This window comes from Bactrocera dorsalis, chromosome 6, assembly GCF_023373825.1.
Source record: "Bactrocera dorsalis isolate Fly_Bdor chromosome 6, ASM2337382v1, whole genome shotgun sequence".
In the NCBI taxonomy this organism is placed as follows: Eukaryota; Metazoa; Arthropoda; class Insecta; order Diptera; family Tephritidae; genus Bactrocera; species Bactrocera dorsalis.
In genome coordinates this window covers 40,825,233-40,844,478 of record NC_064308.1, presented here as the reverse complement: position 1 = coordinate 40,844,478, position 19,246 = coordinate 40,825,233, and the positions used below count along the sequence as shown (strand labels likewise).

The window sequence follows — 19,246 nt, the reverse complement described above, 5'->3', positions numbered from 1 at the left end:
AGCTACAAGACAAAGATTTAGTTTATAGTGAGTTCTTCGTAGTATGGATGGAACTAAAATTGAAATGCGAGAATAGCCACAATTTAATTAACCCTTATGTTAGTAACCAACTTTACCAACGTCGTTTAGCAACCGGGTACCGGGGTACCCAGGATATGAGTATTACACATTTTGTTTGTTTTATTTAAAAAAAAAGTTTTCTAAAACTTTCTAAAAAAATGTCTTCTGCAAATATTATTAGTCGGTGACAATTTAAAGAAACAAAAAATAATAACAACGTAGAATCGTGAATAATATCTGAAACCTTTTTGGGAAACCCCAGGTAGTCGGCCGGTTTTTATTGTTCGGAGCCGAGAAGATGCCGGAAAAGCTCAAGGTTATTTCTAAGTTTTCTTTCGCGCACTAGATTCGAGAATTTTTTAGTACGTAACAGATTTTTGGTGAGATCAGACGTGTTTCATTTGGTGTTTTCTTGACAGTGAAAAATAAAGCTATGGAACAATTATCGAGAGCTTACTATGCTCGGTAAGTAAATGTTACATATATATTTAACATTCGTGGATATTTTAATTAGAATTTTGTGTAATATAATTATGTACAACGTATATCACATAATATTTAATTTATTAGGTTAAGTGCAACCGAAAGGAATGAGTACTTGAGGAAACTACTTGGAGAACTCGACAGTGATTCGAGTAGGGTTTCTGATAGCGAGGACGAAGACTGGATTCCAGTAAATAGAGGTAGACATCAAAATCAACGAGGTAATTTAGTGCGTGACGATCCAGAAGATTCTGAAGATACAGAAGAAATCGCTGAAGAGAATTCAGCAGTGGAAGGAGAAGAAGAAGAATTTGAGAGTAGCGAGAGTGAGGATGCTGAGCCTGAAGGTAGTAAAATATTTGTTCTTAGCAATGATTGAAATAATAATTATTTTTCTTAAATAATTAATAAATGTTATTATTATTTTAGGAAGAGCTCAAGAACCATCTGGGAGTTTTATTGCCAAAGATAAAACAGTGTGGAACAAAACTCCACCAACTCAGCATCAGACCGCAGCTCATAATGTTGTACGCCATCGGAGTGGGCCTCATCGCAGTACGGAAACGTTGTCAATTAGCGAGACTTTCAAACAAATTTTTACCTACGAAATGGTTGACATAATCGTCCGTCACACTAATAAAAAAGCTGAAACAATTTTCCAAGAGCACAATGCTAACCATCCAAACTCACAGCATCAATGGAAGCCCGTTACGATACCCGAAATTTATTCGTTCTTCGGTATCTTGATTTGTGCTGGAGCAAACAATTCGAACACAGATCATACATTTGACATGTGGCGCTCCAATTCTTATCCGCTGTATCGCGCGACGATGGGATTGACGAGATTCCATAATATTCTGCGTTTTTTGCGATTCGACGATAGTAATACTCGAAGTGCACGTAAAAAAGAAGACAAGGCAGCTCCAATTCGTGATGTGTGGACAATGTTAAATTCAAATTTAGCTCAGATGTACAAACCAACAGTTAACTTAACGATTGATGAACAGCTTTATCCATACCGTGGTAGTACTGGATTTACTCAGTATATTCCATCGAAACCAGCTAAGTATGGTATAAAGATCTGGTGGATTTGTGATGCAGAAAATGCATATCCTTTGCAAGGGATCATGTACACTGGTAAGACAGATAATACTCGAGAAAAAAATCAGGGTGAAAGAGTAGTGAAAGAATTGGCGGCTCCGTACCGAGGTAGTGGTAGAAACATCTGCATGGATAACTTCTTTACTACTGTACCAGTTGCTAAACATTTGTTGTCGTGGAATATTACCATTGTTGGCACGCTAAAAAAGAATAAACCTTACATCCCTAGTGTTATGGGAGCGAATAAGACACGGGAGCAGTATTCGACAGTTTTTGGATTTCACGAAAAGGTTACCATGTGTTCCTACGTTCCTAAAAAAAATAAAGCTGTTATTCTGATATCGACAATGCATTCAGATATTTCAGTTGGTGATGACGCTAAGCAAAAACCAGAAATAATAAATTTTTATAATAAATATTAAAGCTGGAGTTGACACAATGGACCAAATGGTGCGGAGATACACCAGTCAACGACGATCTTCGAGATGGCCAATGGCAATGTTCTTCAACATGCTAGATATTTCTTCACTTGCGGCATATATAATTTATTATGAAAATAATAAAATGATTGTAAAAAAACGACAGAACGTCGTCAATTTATGCGTAAACTAAGTGAAGAACTAGCATTGCCGATGATTGAACATCGCAGGGCAAATCCACAAGTAATGCGCCACTTCTCCACAAAGATTGCCGTTGAAAGTGTATTAGGCCATACACTGACAGAAACAGTCGTGATAAATCCTGGTCCAGAGACTCCAAAAGATAAAACCGGAAGGAAAAAAGTAACAGGATCTTTTCATGTCTGCAATGCTTTGCCAACAAAAAGACGGCGAAAGACACGGAAGGCCTGTGCCGATTGTCACCAACCTGTTTGTGACGAGCACTCAGTTAATCGTGTACAATGTGTTCAATGTCATTAATTATAAAAAAAACAGTGTAATATTTCTTTATTTTTTTAATAAAATTTATTTGCATGCATTAATAGAAATTATATACAATTTATTTCCTATGCTTTCTACTGTGGGTACCGGGGTACCCGGTTGCTAATAGGGCGATGGATAAAGTTTAAGCTTATTAAAAATATAAAAATAAAAAACAAATCAATTAAATGAACTCACAAATGGCTTTCTTTTAAGTTAAAAAACGACGATTTGAGAGCTTAAAATGAAATACTGAATTTTTTTTAAGCTATTCACCAAAATACACCGCGGTGGGTACCCGGGTACCCGGTTATTAACATAAGGGTTAAAAAACTATCGGCACAGATAAAAATAAGAGAAAAAAATTGTTAGAAAATGATGCATTGTTGACAGCGATTTACATGGATCCTCGGGTAAATTGTATGTTGTCGAACTATCAGAAATAGTTAGCAAAGGCTAATTAAAAAAAAATGCTTTTCGTTTATTTGAGTTGTAAGAAGTAAGCTGTATGTCGTAGAATGTTTGAAATTTGAGTCATATTTTGTTTATGCTGTAGTTTTGAGAAACTATGTTAATATTTAAAAAATCTTTGTCAAAAACTAATACTTGTACTAAACTAAAATCCAAGAAACATTTCATACTTATTATCGCTTTATTATTTAAGGCACAAACACGAAATGTTCCAGCGTTCGAAACTCCTGTGCGTGAAGAGATGTTTGCTTCTCCTGTCTCGTCAATTCTTTCAACCGCATGCTCATCTGAAGAGAAGTCGCTGTTCTCGGCATTTTTGGACGATTTGCAGACAGTGTCCGAAAGCAAAAAAGATCCTCTTTCAGCAAAACTTGTCAAAATTTATGCTGACATCTAAAACTTCGACGTAACATTTGGTCGCTTGCCATTAAATTCAAATATATTGGAATTTGTTAATGATTTGCAGCTTAAGATTCCGCATATAAGTGCACTAGCGCAGGTTGTGCTGGCTACACCTGCAACGCAAGTGTCCGTCGAACGGGCATTCTAAGCACTGCACTTTATATTAAGTGAACGAAGAAGTTCGATTACTGCAGAAAATCTAAACGCCTTACTAGTTATAAAGCTTAACACATAATATCTAAAAAATTTTACAAAAAATGTATATGTAATATATAAAAAAATGCAAAAAAAAATTTAAAAACTACATTGCCTGAAACTTTTTTTTTTCTTTCTGATAGCATTTTGTTATATGGAATATGGAATCTAAATGAAACTTGTTAACAAAAATATTTGGAAATAAAATTAAATTGTTCTATTAAACAAATTATATTATTTCTTTTTACAACAATAAAAGTAAATGTGAATATCGTTTGCGTTGAGTTGAGTTTTTCGGTCAATCGGTCTTTAGTTGACTCTCGTTGTGCGACCGTTTCTCGTTCCGCTCTTTACGCACTGCTCATTGAAAGAGCGACATACAAAGAGCTTAATGAAAAGCGCTCAACAGAAAACATAAATCTCTGTTATTACACGCGGCATCTTTTGTTGCGGCAACTCTTGGTTTATAGGCGAGGGGGCGACGAGGAGAGGAGAATCGCGCCGAGTTTCCAGTGTTCAGCAACTCGCTTTGTGTTCTTATTCGTAACAGTTCGCTGCGACGTTTTTCGGCATTAGTGTTCTTTCTTTCGTAGTACATAGTTGCATTTGAGTATATTCTTTTGAAATTAATATTTTGAATATATTTAAAAAATTTAATTTCATCTTTTGGCAAGTAATTTGCAAATATGTATACAGATATACATAATATAATATAAATATTTTAGAAAATGGAGTATGACGAAAAAATCGAATTAATTAAAAATATTGTGAAATGTATGGAGAAAGCCATACAAATTGATTCAGACGATAGTGAAAAGGGTGATATGTGTGAAAGTCTGTCATATAATCTTTGTTTTAGTTTTGAATTATAAATAAAATGTATTTCTTAATTGTCAGAACTGATTAATATATGTGATAGAGTGGCCCAAATACCTATAAGGAAGAAGAAACGACAATGGGTTAAAGTAAAGGGAAAGAGAAACTCGAACAGAGTTGCGCAACACAAGTTGCTCGTGTGAAGGTCATGGGCGACAGCAAAAGAGAATCGCCCGAGAATTAGCAACTTTTGTTGCCGCGTGTAATAATACACAATGAAGACAGCAAGAGTCTCTTGCTCAGAGCGAGAGGGAGAGAGTATGAACTTTTTCGATTGCGCTCGCAACGAGAGCACACGAAGAAAAACGGTCCACAGTTATTAGCGAGCTATGCTAATGTTACATCTTTGAAGCTCAGTATTGGGTTTCTTTCACACGTAAGCCTATCCATCTGAACCAAAAGGTTGAATTTCGACTCGTCAGCAAAAATTACAGTATTCCAGAAGTTAAAATCCTTAGTTTCCAGCTCCCTTGCAAAGGTAACTCGGCTTAGCTGGTTTTTTTTTTGCTAATGAATGGCTTCTTTCGGGCTACTCGGGCATTGAAGTCATGCGCACGTAGTACCCGACGCACAGTTTCAGCACAAAATGATTTAACTAGCTCCTCCTGAATCTTTGTAGTTAACTTTTGAACTGATAGTCTCGGGTTTTCTTTAATTTTATGCACAATTAAACGCTCGTAACGTTCATTGAACATTTTATTTGGTGCGTTTCGGCCTTTATTTTGAATGCGACCTTCATGCACGAAACGCTCAATTATATATATTTTGCATTGCAGCACGCAACGGAATTTCTCCACAACATAGACAAGTGGGTGCATGAAATAAGGGTGCGTGCAGAGTGGCCGCTTGTTGCCGAGCCGGGCCGACTGACGCTTATTGCGAGAACCAATGCGAGAAAACTGGTACTATACAAATTAGTACAAATAAGCGCGAAGAGGTCATAGTGGGCGCCAAGCTGGTCAGAGCGCAAAGCTGAATGAATGCGAGAAAACAGTTCCAAAGCGTATTCTAGCGCCGAAAACATTGTTTATTCTGCGAAAAGCTAGTTTTGGACATAAAATTCTTTGGAAAAAGTGAAATCAAAAATTATATGCTGTCATTCATCATTTAATGGCATTCTTGTTGAACTTTTCTTGAGTACAGTCGTGTGTTTTGGTTTATTTAAAATGAATGTAGAACAATTAATAAGTGAAGTTTTTTCTCGGCCAGCTTTGTGGGATCAGAAAAATAAAAGTTATCATAACCGTGTTTTAGTGGAAAAGCTATGGATGTCCGTTGCTTCAGAAATGAAAATACCAAGTAAGTTACATTGAAATTTATTATATTTTATTCATGCATACGAAATTACAAAATTTATCTCTTATTAATCTACCATTTTTGACACTTGTTTTATTGAACAGTAGCCGAAGCTAAATACTCATCATCTGACGAATCCATATCTTTTCACTTCAATTTCACAAACACGAATGAACAACAAACCCAAATGCATACAAACATACATAAAACACAAATAATAGATAAAATATCAGCGCTGATTCTCGCATCCACTATGCACACTCAAACTTGTTTCTCGCATGAACAAGTTCTCGGAATAAGCGTCAGCCGACTCGGCTCGGCAACAAGCGGCCACTCTGTTCGCACCCTAAGCTGTGAGCAAAATTCCTGGAAGGTAGCTGGAATTCTTGACTTTGTAAACGTAAGATTCTTCTTCCAAGAACTTTATTTTGCTTACTATCTTAGTAAATCATTGCTTAAGTGTCTTACTTTCCATTTTATGGCAATATAAACTGAAAAATTTATCTTGCATGAAATAAGCTGTGAGGCTGTATATATCCCTATCGATTCTGATTTTGAAGGTTCATAAAAAAATTTGACCTTCATCACGATTAAGTAATAATTGGAAAATTGCTTTTAATATAACAAAAATTGCCTAGACTTTTTGAACTCAAAAGAAAATCTTTAAAAATGCATATACCTCCTATTAATTTTGGCTGCTCTGAACTAATTGGAAGTTTAATTGTATCCTCTACAACTTCCGTAAAAATTTGTTGAAGAATTTGAGTGGGTTTTCGTACAACACGTTTAAGGCTTTGTAAATGATTATCAGAAGCATAGCACGAACCTGCAATTGGATCACCCACTTGTTCTACAGTTTCTTTTACATGCAGTAAACTGTGAACATTTTAGGAAACGTTGTTTCCCCCGAATATTAAAAGAAATTTTTCTACAAAAAGAGTTAACTTATTATGAGAAATTTGCATGTTTGCCTCACGAAGCTTTGGGCAACACAATAGTCTATGTATATGCGCAATGCAAGAGAAGAAATTCATAGCACCGGTCATCAGAAATTTCTTTTTTAAAAGCAATAATACGAGTACACAGTGTACAGAAGAAATTGCCCGAATTCCGTTGACTTCAAATTTGGCATTTCGTCAAGAATTTTAGTTTTTTCGTTAAAACTTTGTTAGTAACTAATCTTATTAAAAATGTATGCATTACACCTAATTCTATTAGATGCATTCAATCTAATGAAACTTGAGACACCATAGACACATTAACTTTTTCAAGAACGGATTTATAATTTAAATATAATTTGGAGTGATAGTTTACATATTTTCTACTTTTAAAATCGTGATCAGTGATCAAAACACCTGAGTAGGTACTAAAAGATAAAACTATAATGCATTGATTTTTTTCGCAACTTGTGTACATTTTGAGAAACCGGTCTAGATGTATGACCAGGAATGCCGCTAATGAATGCTCTTGTTGGAGCTTCGCAAACTATAGCACAAAGTTCGATTTGAATGGTTTTTTCAAAAACTTGTAAGCCTTAATGAAGCAGTGCCTCAACTCATTAGACCCTACAATCTGGCAGTGAGACGAAATATCTCCTGTCATCAAACAAACAGTCGTCGCACTCGCGACTTGGCTCTCACGTCACTGTTGACAGTCATAACTTTGAAGTCGTAGATAATTTCGTCTAACTTGGAACCAGCGTAAACACCACCAACAATGTCAGCCTGGAAATCCAACGCAGGATAACTCATGCTAACAGGTGCTACTTCGGACTGAGCAGGCAATTGAGAAGCAAAGTCCTCTCTCGACAAACAAAAACCAAACTCTAAAAATCACTCATAAGTTCCGTCCTGCTATATGGTGCAGAGGCTTGGACGATGACAACAACTGATGAGAAACGCTGCGAGTTTTTGAGAGGAAAGTTCTACGAAAGATTTATGGTCCTTTGCGCGTTGGCCACGGCGAATATCGCATTCGATGGAACGATGAGTTGTATGAGATATATGACGACATTGGCACAGTTCAGCGAATTAAAAGATAGCGGCTACGCTGGCTAGGTCATGTTGTCCGAATGGACGAAAACACTCCAGCTCTGAAAGTATTCTACGCTGTACCCGCCGGGGGAAGCAGAGGAAGAGGGAGACCTCCACTCCGTTGGAAGGACCAGGTGGAGAAGGACCTGGCTACGTTTGGAATTGGCGCCACGTAGCGAAAAGAAGAAAAGACTGGTGCGCTGTTGTTAACTCGGCTATAATCACGTAAGGGTGTCTACGCCAATTAAGAAGAAGAGAATATAAATGGCCAAAATGATGATATTGAAAAATTAATTAAGCCCACACGGAAAATAGATAAAATTTCGGCAGATTATTCTCAAACTACCATTATCTTCTATATTTAAGATGAAATTCAAACGCATAAAAATGTTAATAAAGCTCACAGTGAAAATTTTTATGTTCTGCAGTGGTTGTCAATTAACAAAGACTGGTATGGAAAACTTTTACATTTGACGTGGTATCTTCACGAAATTTGGTATTGATTATTTTCTAAGGCAACTGTGTAATCCCCGAAGAAATTGTCTAGATCGATTAACTATAGCATATAGCTGCCATACAAACCGAACGATCGGAATCAAAGGCTTGTATGGAAAACTTTTGCATTTGACGTGGTATCTTCACGAAATATGACATGGATTACTGCTTAAGGTAATAATACAGTCTCCGAAAAAATTGTTCAGATCGGATTACTATAGCGTACAGCTTTCATACAATCTGAACACATAGTTACTAAAAGATATGCACCTGTGAAGGGTATATTAGCTTCGGTGCAACCGAAGTTAACGTTTTTTCTTGTTTTGTTTTAAAATTGGTAAAACTTTTACCGAAACGTTTCAATTGATGAAACAAGTTTATGGCAATGATTGCCTATCCCGTAGCAGAGTGCACGAGTCATTTCAATGTTTTCAAAGTGGTCGTGAGGACATAAATGATGACCAACCTGTGGGCCAATCAAAATCCGTGATCACCGGAAATTCCATCGAAACTGTGCGTGGATTCATCAAAAATCAGCATATATCATCATTGAAATTCATGGAAATGGTATTAAACCTCTCCAAAACATCGATTTATCGCATTTTGCCCTTTTGCACGGTTTGCTCCGCACAAATTGACTGACGACCAAAAATTGCTCCCATCGATCGAAAGCTGTATTGAAGCAGAATGAGACTATTTTGAATAAAATAAGTTGATTTTGCCGAAAACACCATTTGTTTTTTTGTTTTAAAGTCCAGCTTACTTTGGAGCGCACCTTGCGATTTGAAATAAAATATTACTAATTGCTAAGCTTTTTGTTTTATAACAAAAAAATTTTCAACGAAGAATAAAACCAATGTTTTTTATCCTATTATTGCATATGACATACCAGTCATGAAGTTTCTCTCACTGTACAGTAAATAAACTACAGACCGAATGTTTGCAAACGACGCACTTAGCAGACACATTAAGTGGGAGGTGTCAGACATGTTTACATATAGTGACAATCATAGCAGAAATTTCGTTCTCTCGAGCCCTGGAACCCTCAAGCATTAACACTACACAAAAAAAAACTGGAAGCAGACAGATTTTGGTACTGATGTTTTTGAGACAGCCTAGAGTGCAGCAATAGCACCAGGCGAAGGCGGCGTCCACTTAGTAACCGCATTGCAAAAGGAACTGGTGGCAGCATGCGACGCTACAATGCGAAGGACGAAATGTCACAATAAGCGAAGACCTGTATACTGGTGTAATGAAGAAATTGCCACGCAGCTCGACGGCGCCTACAACACAATCAAAGCGACGAAAACGAAAACCGTCACAAAGAAGCTTTTAAAAGGCACAAAATGCTTTTAAGTCAGCTATAACCCGAAGCAAAAGAAACTGTTTTAAAAAATCTGTGGAGAAGCGAATATATAATATACCCCTGGTGGACTGCTTATAAAATCTGTATGTCCAAATTCAAAAATAAGCGGCACCAACCCAAATGCGCTCCGTTCATGAAGAAAGTCGTCGAGGCATTATTTCCGACGGACGAACCGAAAACTAAATCACCCCCACTGGTTAAGGAAGAAGAACTATTGGCCATAGCCAAAAAAATCAAAGACAGCAAAGCGCCTGGTATCGACGGAATACCAAACAGAGCTCTAAAGGTAGCCATAGTTTCGAAGCCCACTCTTTTTGCAAAAATGTACAACGCATGCATAAAAGAAGGGATGTTTCCCGATCCCTGGAAAGTGCAGCATCTGGTTTTAGTCCCGAAACCAAAAAAAAAAGCACCAGATGAACCTTCTTCGTATCGACCTCTTTGTATGCTCGACACAATGGGCAAAGTGTACGAAAGCATAATAAGAAACCGCTTGGAGATTGCAATCCAGGAAGGGACTCTCAGAAAGACAATCCGGCTTCAGAAAACAGAGGTCTACTATCGATGCACTGAAAGAAGTGGTCGATACTGCGAAAAGAGCAGCAAGTGGCAAGAAATATTGTGCCCTCATCACCCTGGATGTGAAGAATGCATTCAACTCTGCTAAATGGGAAAGTATATTCGAAGCCCTATACGGAATATGCGCCCCTCAGTGCCTCATAAATATCGTTATGAGTTATTTTAAAAATAGAAGGCTGATCTACGACACCACCGAAGGCATTAAGAGCTATACAAGCGGAGTACCACATGGATCTGTTTTAGGCCCTCTCTTATGGAATCTAGTTTATGACAGGGTGCCAAGAATTCCACACCCTAAAAACGTTAAGCTAATCGCATGCGCGGACGACTTTATAGTGGTAGCAGTAGGAAACAACTTGATGACCCACAAAATAAATGTAATGAATGCATAAATGGTCTACGCCAATGGTTTTCTTCCAAGAGATTGGAACTGGCTGAGATATCCAGGATGACGAGCTGACGAGATTATGTATATGAGCTATCAAGGCCAATTACAGAAATTCAAAAGAGAGAAGAGAGAAAGAAGAGCATAACTATATGGCAGCAACGGTGGCAAACCTCAACTTAAGGACGGACAGACTTATACCTGACATCCATACGTGGATAAGTAGACGACATGGGAACCTGGATTTCCACCTCACCCAAATATTAAGCGGGCATGGGTGCTTCAGAGGCTTCCTATACAAATTTCAAAATGACGTCAGTCCGTATTGTTCGATGTGTGTGGAGTCCACAGAATACTCTGAACACGTGTTTTTCCATTGTCCTCGGTTTCGAAACATAAGAAAACCGTTAGAAACTGCACAAGGTGGTAGCCTAACGGTGGAAAATTTGACTACATTTATGTGTCAGTCCTCTGACAGGTGGATAGCTGTTCACGAAGCGGCAACTTCTATCATGACTACATTAAGACAGTTACAGCAGATTAGGCGTCAGTCCGTCCGTGTTATAGAGGAGACGTAAAATGTCTTGTCACTTCCATGAAGTAATACCTTATCTGGTGGTACCATGGGAGAGTCTTGAGTTGGGAGTAAGTTAGGTTTAGCGGATTACAATTCCGCACTCCGGCTTTCGATGCTTCCTCCTACTATAAAAAAAAATACATATATACATACGTGCATACGGCACGCGATAAGTCTATGTTATTTCAGAAAAGCGGGTAAATTACTGCTAAAGCAAAACCAACAAAAATTTCGCGGTTTAATACCTAAATTCACCACACGTATGATACATAAATATCGCTTCAAAGTCCACATTGGCATACATCCCGCAATACCCCTTGTTCTTTGGCCGACAAAAACAGGCAGGATTGCATATAAAATCGTTATACATGCATATATGTATATGTATGTACAAGTGCAGTGATCTCTAAGGCTGAACCCACACCGGGTTAGTCAAAACAGTTTTTCTTGTCTCATACGCAACTGCCCATAGCTTCATATGTGACAACCCACACCGAATAAGACGAAGCGAAAACGCATGTTCGTGCTTTGACTTGTTTGAAGAACTGTTGTCGAACTTCTTATGTATTTGCATAAGCCAACGCACACCAAATGCGACAAAACCGTCTTTGTTGCCGATCAACACATGCTGAGCTACGACGCAACCCACACCGAATGGAATCGAACAAGACACGACAGATAAACACGTTTCGTTGCTTATTGCTGAACCGTTGGTTTTCATAGTCAAAATTACGCACACAAATTCTTTGTGAACCTTGACGCGGAGAAATTGGTGTTTTTGATCGAGGCAAGAAGCCCAATATATAATTATAAAAATAAAGATCACACAAATAAGTTAATAACAGAAAAACTATGGGACGAAATAGCTACATAAATGAATAGTGACGGTAAGTTTAGTTTATTTTAGTATTTATACCATTTGTACATACATACGTAATGTTGATAAGTATTTAAAAATAGTAAAACTAGTAAAAATCAATTGTAGATATACAGTACAAAACTAACCAAAATTAGATAGAGTACTTATTTTGCCAAGAAACTGATCCAGAGGTAGAGTTAAAATATGATAGAAACTGGTCACGTATGTATATAACGCGCACCATTTGATGGCCTCGAGTTTTCAATATTTTCATTTGTAGCCTCTTGGACTGTATATTCCATAGCATCGAGTTCATTATATATTTCATGAAGCAAATGTTCTTGTTCCCGAATCATATTATGTAAAGCACAAGCAGCTAATATAATAGTTTCTACTTTATTAGGCGACAACAGAATTTCTGTATGAAAAATGCGAATCTTTGCAAGAACTGATTTCATTTCTTCTTTTTTCGTTTTATTTCAATACACACCAAGCGAGACAAAAAGACAAAATGTCGCATTGTGTTTCGCTTGGTGTGGGTTAGCGCAGAAGATGTTTTTGTGTTTTATTAGTCAAAGACGTTTTTGACTAATCCGGTGTGGGCCCAGCCTAAGCGAGCACTCATTAGCACATAAGTCAATCACAAAAGATCCGCTTATATATATACCTTATAAGAATTACGGACGCAAAAAATATATAAAAAATACATGTATATATAATCCGCTGAAAAATATATCGGCATATATATCGACATCGGGTACAACTTAAATATAACATAAAACGTTTTTCATAACATACTTAAAAATTTGTACATAAGTGTATTGTCACATATTTATGTAGATACGCATATTGCTTCAAAGTCCACGTTGGCATATACATAAGCATTCCGCAATACCCCTTGGGTTTTGGCTAACAAAATTAAGCAGGATTATTATTATATATTTATACTAGCTGACCCCGCATACGTTGTCCTGCGTGAAATTATGTGTTTTGAAATGAAAAGAAAGTTGAATTTGCGTTGTGTTAAAAATCTTTTATTTTCGATTTTTCTAAATTTGTTTCAATGTAACGCAGTTAGATAAACAACATTTTTTGGTTTCTATTCCGGAGCGTAAATATACAGAGAAAATGGTTTTCCAACGCCACGTATAACTGGCGCGCACTCAGGCAATCGTAGTTACGATAATTTGGCACATTTGGCATAAACATTCGGGATGAGTTCATATTTCGTTGAAGTGAATTGACAAAAGGAAGGTGAAATTGATATCAAACCACTGGAACCGAAATTTTTCTATTTCCAATTCTTATCGAATACGATGTAAAATGTCTTCGGCAATGTAATTTTGTTCGTATTCCAAAATTGACGCAAATTTGAAGGCTGATATGTCGAAATGGCCATCGCGAAAAGTGTGCGAACTTCAGTGGCATGCGAAGTAGCTATCGAATCGTCCATCGTTTGATTAAATTTATTATCATGTTCCAGCAATTGTAATTGCTTGCATGCTTCTCAAAAAGTTACACAGACTCTACCATTCACAGTGCACAAATGAAATTGAACCACGTACATTTATCAATAGCAACCGAAGGTATTAGCAATCGTCGTTTTTGGGGTGGATTATGTAAATTCGTCCTAAGGAATTAGTTGAAAACACACATGGATGTCAATCTATTGGTTGGCCTTGCTTTCTGTCTAACTATTTCTTCGACGATGCATTCCATGTATAATATCAAGGCATTTCCGAATAGAGCAATGTTCTCGCAAATGAATCACTGACGCAAGTTGAGAAAAAACTCGTCAATGTAAATTTTGTTGTTGGAAGTGTTTCCGCTGGCTATATTGTATTCTCTGGGTTGAAAAACACTCTTTGGCCATTCTCCAAATTAACTGCGAGACGCACAACAGTCGGAAAACGTTCATGAATTGCAAAAGTAAATATCCTACAAAGCGTTATATTGCAGTTCACGTATCGACCGTATCGTTCAAGACCAATAACCGCCATATTGGTTCCTTTGATGACGTACATACTAACGTATTTTATAGATTACTGTTCAGCCGTTTATGAGTGATGAATTTACAAAGAAAGTGGCATTGATTTTTATATATACAGTTTTATTCAATTTTTTTCAATATAAATATTTATCGGCTATTATACTTCATTTATTTTTTTTTCATTATAGACATTTTTGTCATCTTCTTTTTAAACATATTGAATATTCAAATATGCGATAAATTTGCCAAAGCAATTGCCTATTTTCAGATTTTATGAAATATCCACAAACGACAAATCTAAATTTTTATGTATTTGACGTTTGAGTGTAAACAAAAACATAAGAGAAACTAAAAAATAAGCATTTGACATGAATGAGTAATGTCACATTATATTGTTACTTGAGCAAAAGTCAACTTATTTAGCAAACAAAAAAACCTGAAATTTTATGGTCTATAGTTATATTCTGCGATAATAATTACTCTGTATTTGAAAATAATGTGATTTTCCATTCATAAAAGTGTAATAAAACAGTAAGTTAATAGCCAAACAAAAAAGTCAATAACAAATACAATATAATTCAATATAACAAAAAAATTTTTTATTTCCAAAGTATACCATACAAAAAATGACGATGAAAAGATTCGATATGAGAAGAACATTCCATTCTGATTATCTTCAGGAAAAAACAGTTGTTGTTCAGTCGATTGATAGCCCATCGTGCCTCACCGTAAAATTCAGACTGGAAGAAAGGGAATACCAGGATGTAGAGCAAGTTCTGAATTGCCGATCAGCAAATATCAAGCCAAGTAATGGGAAATACTGGACGCGAGAAGCTATCAAATATTTTGAAGAAATTACTTTGAACAAATCTTTCACTATGAAAATAATGAAACAAATAGACAAAATCTTTTTCATAAATTTAGACGATTATGAATTAGGGAGGAGGATGGACCAAGATATTGTTGATAAAGGATATGCAGTTCATGAGAATGCATTCGTACGATATTATCCATTCACTCCATAAAATTGTTATAACGCTAACATTGAGAAGCGTACATAAATACGAATAATAAGAAAATTGTCATAGCGATTCAATAAAAAATTCAACAAAGTAATACTCTTCAAACATTGAAAGTAGTTATTCTTCAGTTTCCTCTTATTTTTACATAAGCGTATATAATAAATTGTAAATCTCAAAAATTCGAGTTCTAATCTAAAACATTTTGATAAACAACGTTCTTAGTTTTACTGTCCGGTGCATGAATGAATAAACGATGTGCAGTACCGACTCTCGAACATGCAACATAAATATAATTGCCCATGTGGAAAACACGATTCTTCCAAATTTATTCCGCATATTTGAAATGTTTGTCCTTGTGCTTTGTTTATAGTCATGGCAAATGATAAACGCACCGGAAATTGCAGACGTTTGAAATTGAATGGCATGTCTGTTGGAATCATTGGAATACGTGGTATAAGCACATTATCGCCTTTCGCTTTGCCATTGAGTATAGTTGCTTCAATCAAATTTGGCATTAGCTTCTTTATTGCCAGTCGTGTACCATTACACATTTTTGGAGGATTGATATTCCGTAGTAATATGATTGGTGAACCAACCTTAAAAATGGAATCAATAATATATTTCATTGAACCTCCTTACAGATTTATATTCTGTAATGATTAAAGTAATGAACAAACCTTTAAATTCAAAAGATGTGGCGGTGTACCAGGTGGTTCCAATGAATTCAGAAATTCAATTGGATAATTCACAGCTTCATCTTCATCCATAACGCTGTCAATGGATTTATAAGTTATGACTTCACCTGGCAATTTTTCTTGAATTTGAAAGTTCATTGCATTGACGTGTATATTCTTCGGTGCCAATATAGAACGTTCTGCTAACCAATCATGGCTTCTGTGATTCTGAATGATATTTGGGAAACGCATTCTTCTTTTGTTTGCAAAATTGTACAAAAATTTTCGGGCAAGGTGATCATTCCATTTGTATTGTCGATTTGCATTTTTCCATTTCCGATATCCAACAATTGTTCCGAAAACTGATGTGCAGATGAATCGTCTTGTAATAGTACACGCATATTGACATTCAACGTCAATTTTTTCACAAATCTCCAGAGAGCAGAAGATTTCAGACATGCATTTATTTCATCGGCAGGAGTTGATCGAGGAAGAACTGGCAATCACCTGATAACAATATCAAGGCACCACCAAACAGCTGTTGATTTCCGCGTAAATCTTTCATAGTTCGATCCAATGCTTCGAGCGATTTTTTGTTGGCCATTATACATTCATCCCACAGAATAATCGCTGCCTGCTTCAAGACTTTTCCCATTGCAGAATTTCTTGAAATATTGCATGTCGGCGTTTCACTCACTTGCATGTTCAATGGCAATTTTAATGCAGAGTGTGCTGTTCGTCCTCCGTCCAATAAAGTGGCAGCAATTCCAGAAGAAGCAAGAGCCGAAGCAATTTTTTTCTGTGATCGAATAGCTGCCAGAATCAATGTAATAATGAATGTTTTTCCGGTTCCACCAGGTGCGTCCAAGAAATATAATCCGCCAGTGTTGTCAGAAACAGCTTGCAAAATTGTTTGATATACATAGTTTTGTTGATCATTTAATTTGTCAATATTTGATTGCACAAATTCAATCAATTCGTCACAATTGAATTGTTGTTCACGTTGCAATTCTTGATCCATCAAATCATGCATCGGACGGTCAGGTGAAATCATAGATAACTGTGATAATGCTTTATGCGCAATTTTGAGACACATATCTTCAATGATTATTAATGCTTCATTGTACATTTCCAAGGTAATCATCAAATCTGGATTATTTGACGTACGACGCATCCGAATCAAAATATCTTCCGTCATGTAATCTTGATATTTGTTCCATAATTCCAGTGGATTCGATGGCATGCATGTTGATATTATAATCGAGAAAAGCATTCTTATTTGTTGTGGTAAAGATGAAACACATGCATCTTGAAGCGTCGATTCCCAATGTGAATCGTTTTCCAACAAATGCAGTAGGTGACATGCCTCGCGATACGTCTCACATAAATGACCATCAACTATTTTCAAATCTTCGAACGATCTTGGTCCTTGAACGTTCACCAATAGCAATCGCAAATAAAAACATTCCGCGTTGTTGGGATGAATCGTATACATTCTGCCCAAAGCATCTGTTGAATATATACCTGGGTGACTATCAACTGCTGTACCCTGTTTACGTCGTTGGAATTCTTTAGATAATGTATTCCATGTGTAATACTGAGGTACATCAGTATATAGCAAACTTCTGGCAAATGTATCGGTTTCACAAAGTCGAAAAAAGCAGTTAAAGTAGTCGCTGGTGGTTGTGCTGCTCTCTGCTGTATATTTTCAGTCGTAAAATAAACACGTTGACCATTTTCAAGATGCACCGCTAGATGAACAACAACAGGATGTCTTTCGTGCAATGGAAACGAAAATATTCGCCAAATTGCTTCATTGCTGCTAACGTATCGGCCCATTTGATATCGAGTAATTTCATCGTTCCTATTGTCAGCATCAGGTACTTCAAAGACAGCCATATCACTTCCTTTATTCACATACTTGCAAATGTATTTGATTGACTTGACGGAATTACAATACTCAAGGTTAATGTGAGACTGAAATATTTTTGACAGAAGTGGTGAATATGGCACAACCCAGCGGTTATCGACGATGATTTCTTGATGACGAATGTTCATCATTACTGATTGACCGTTATCTTCAGTAGACCGTCGTCGATACAACGGGTATCCATCATTGCCTGTTATTGTGTCGGAAGTCAATGCTCTGGGATAACGCTTTGAGCATTTTCCATCAATCATGCATGGTGAATTCATATTTAGTACGCCACATGGGCCATGAATCATATGTTTTGTGACGACTTCAAATAATTCTTGATCAATTGTTTGATCTGGTATCTCGGCTGATATGATATTATCAATTTCATCTGGTGTGATTTTACGAACCAACCATATCAATATATGTGCGTGCGGCAAACCTCTCTTTTGCCATTCGATTGAATACATATAACACCGCACTTCTCCAAATACGCGCAATTTCACAATTACATCCATCAGCGCTTTTAATTTTTGCCGAAAAACACGTGCATTTATATCGTGACGATCTGTTGTTGATTGACCGTCAAACAAATTATTTTGAATATCGCTCCACTTCGGATTACATGTGAATGTAATAAATAAATCTGGTCGGCCGTATTTTCTCACGTATGACATCGCATCTTGAGCATATTCGTGCATATGGTGAGGACTTCCAATATAAGATGCTGGTAATATCGTCAGACGTCCAATATCATTCAAATTCCCATCATTTGTTATTGCATCACGCAAATGTATGTATTCTTCTGATCGCAATTTACTTTGATTGAACCGGATGTAATTGAGACGTTCAGTCTCAATTTTCGCATACATGTCCACAATGTATTGATGAAACAGTTTTCTACATCTCAAAATGTAATTTGAACTTCCTTCGCGAATCATTAATCTGTATGAATAATAATTCAAGGCGCTGATCTTCTTTTGAGCATCAAGACCTGTAAAAAATACGTTTCAAAACGTATTTAGAAGTTTTCAATTCAAAATCGAAATCTTTAATTTAAACGAAATATTTATGAGCACGATATATATTATGTACCTGTGCTTGGATTAATTATTGGGATATTTATATGGTATCCATCATGGCCATTCCAGTGCAATATAGGATACTGTAATGCATCGTAACAACGATGAAGCTCCGAAACACGTTGTAATTGTTCATTTCTACGGTGAAGAATAATATCTCGAGATTGAAACTGATCGCCAACAATCACAATGGCCACTTCATCAATGGTTGGTGCATTGAATCTTCTTGAATGCTCTCCAGTTGGAGTTTTATCGGCTCTTATAACGATTCTGTGATTATCAGATCGCAACCGATCCATAGCAGTTTTGAACAATTGGACTAATTCATTGTGCTGATGAAAAAAATCTTGTAGTTCGCAAATAATTTCTCTTTTTGTGTTAGAACCAATTGTGCAGCGTTGATTTAATTCACGATTTTTATCTCCGATAAAATATATTTGTAAAAATTGATGGTTGGCGTCGGGG

General features: G+C 36.5%; 3 protein-coding genes across 3 annotated transcripts; 1 reads left to right on the top strand and 2 right to left on the bottom strand.

Moving 5' to 3' along the window:
* Positions 1 to 493: 493 nt before the first annotated feature.
* On the top strand, positions 494 to 3,585 carry LOC115066605 (piggyBac transposable element-derived protein 4-like). Its single transcript, XM_049461048.1, has 4 exons — positions 494 to 525; positions 631 to 890; positions 973 to 1,934; positions 3,502 to 3,585. Exons 1-4 carry the CDS (start codon positions 494 to 496, stop codon positions 3,583 to 3,585), a joined length of 1,338 nt encoding a protein of 445 aa, XP_049317005.1.
* Positions 3,586 to 4,996: 1,411 nt separating this feature from the next.
* Positions 4,997 to 16,036, bottom strand: LOC125779778 (uncharacterized). Its single transcript, XM_049461047.1, has 3 exons — positions 15,788 to 16,036; positions 15,503 to 15,706; positions 4,997 to 5,413 (listed from the first exon to the last, which is right to left on the bottom strand). Exons 1-3 carry the CDS (start codon positions 16,034 to 16,036, stop codon positions 4,997 to 4,999), a joined length of 870 nt encoding a protein of 289 aa, XP_049317004.1.
* A 211-nt stretch (positions 16,037 to 16,247) lies between these two features.
* LOC125779777 (uncharacterized) lies at positions 16,248 to 18,571 on the bottom strand. The gene is made up of 2 exons (XM_049461046.1): positions 17,408 to 18,571; positions 16,248 to 17,333 (listed from the first exon to the last, which is right to left on the bottom strand). The coding sequence occupies exons 1-2, from the start codon at positions 18,569 to 18,571 to the stop codon at positions 16,248 to 16,250; spliced, it is 2,250 nt and encodes a 749-aa protein (XP_049317003.1).
* Positions 18,572 to 19,246: the final 675 nt, after the last annotated feature.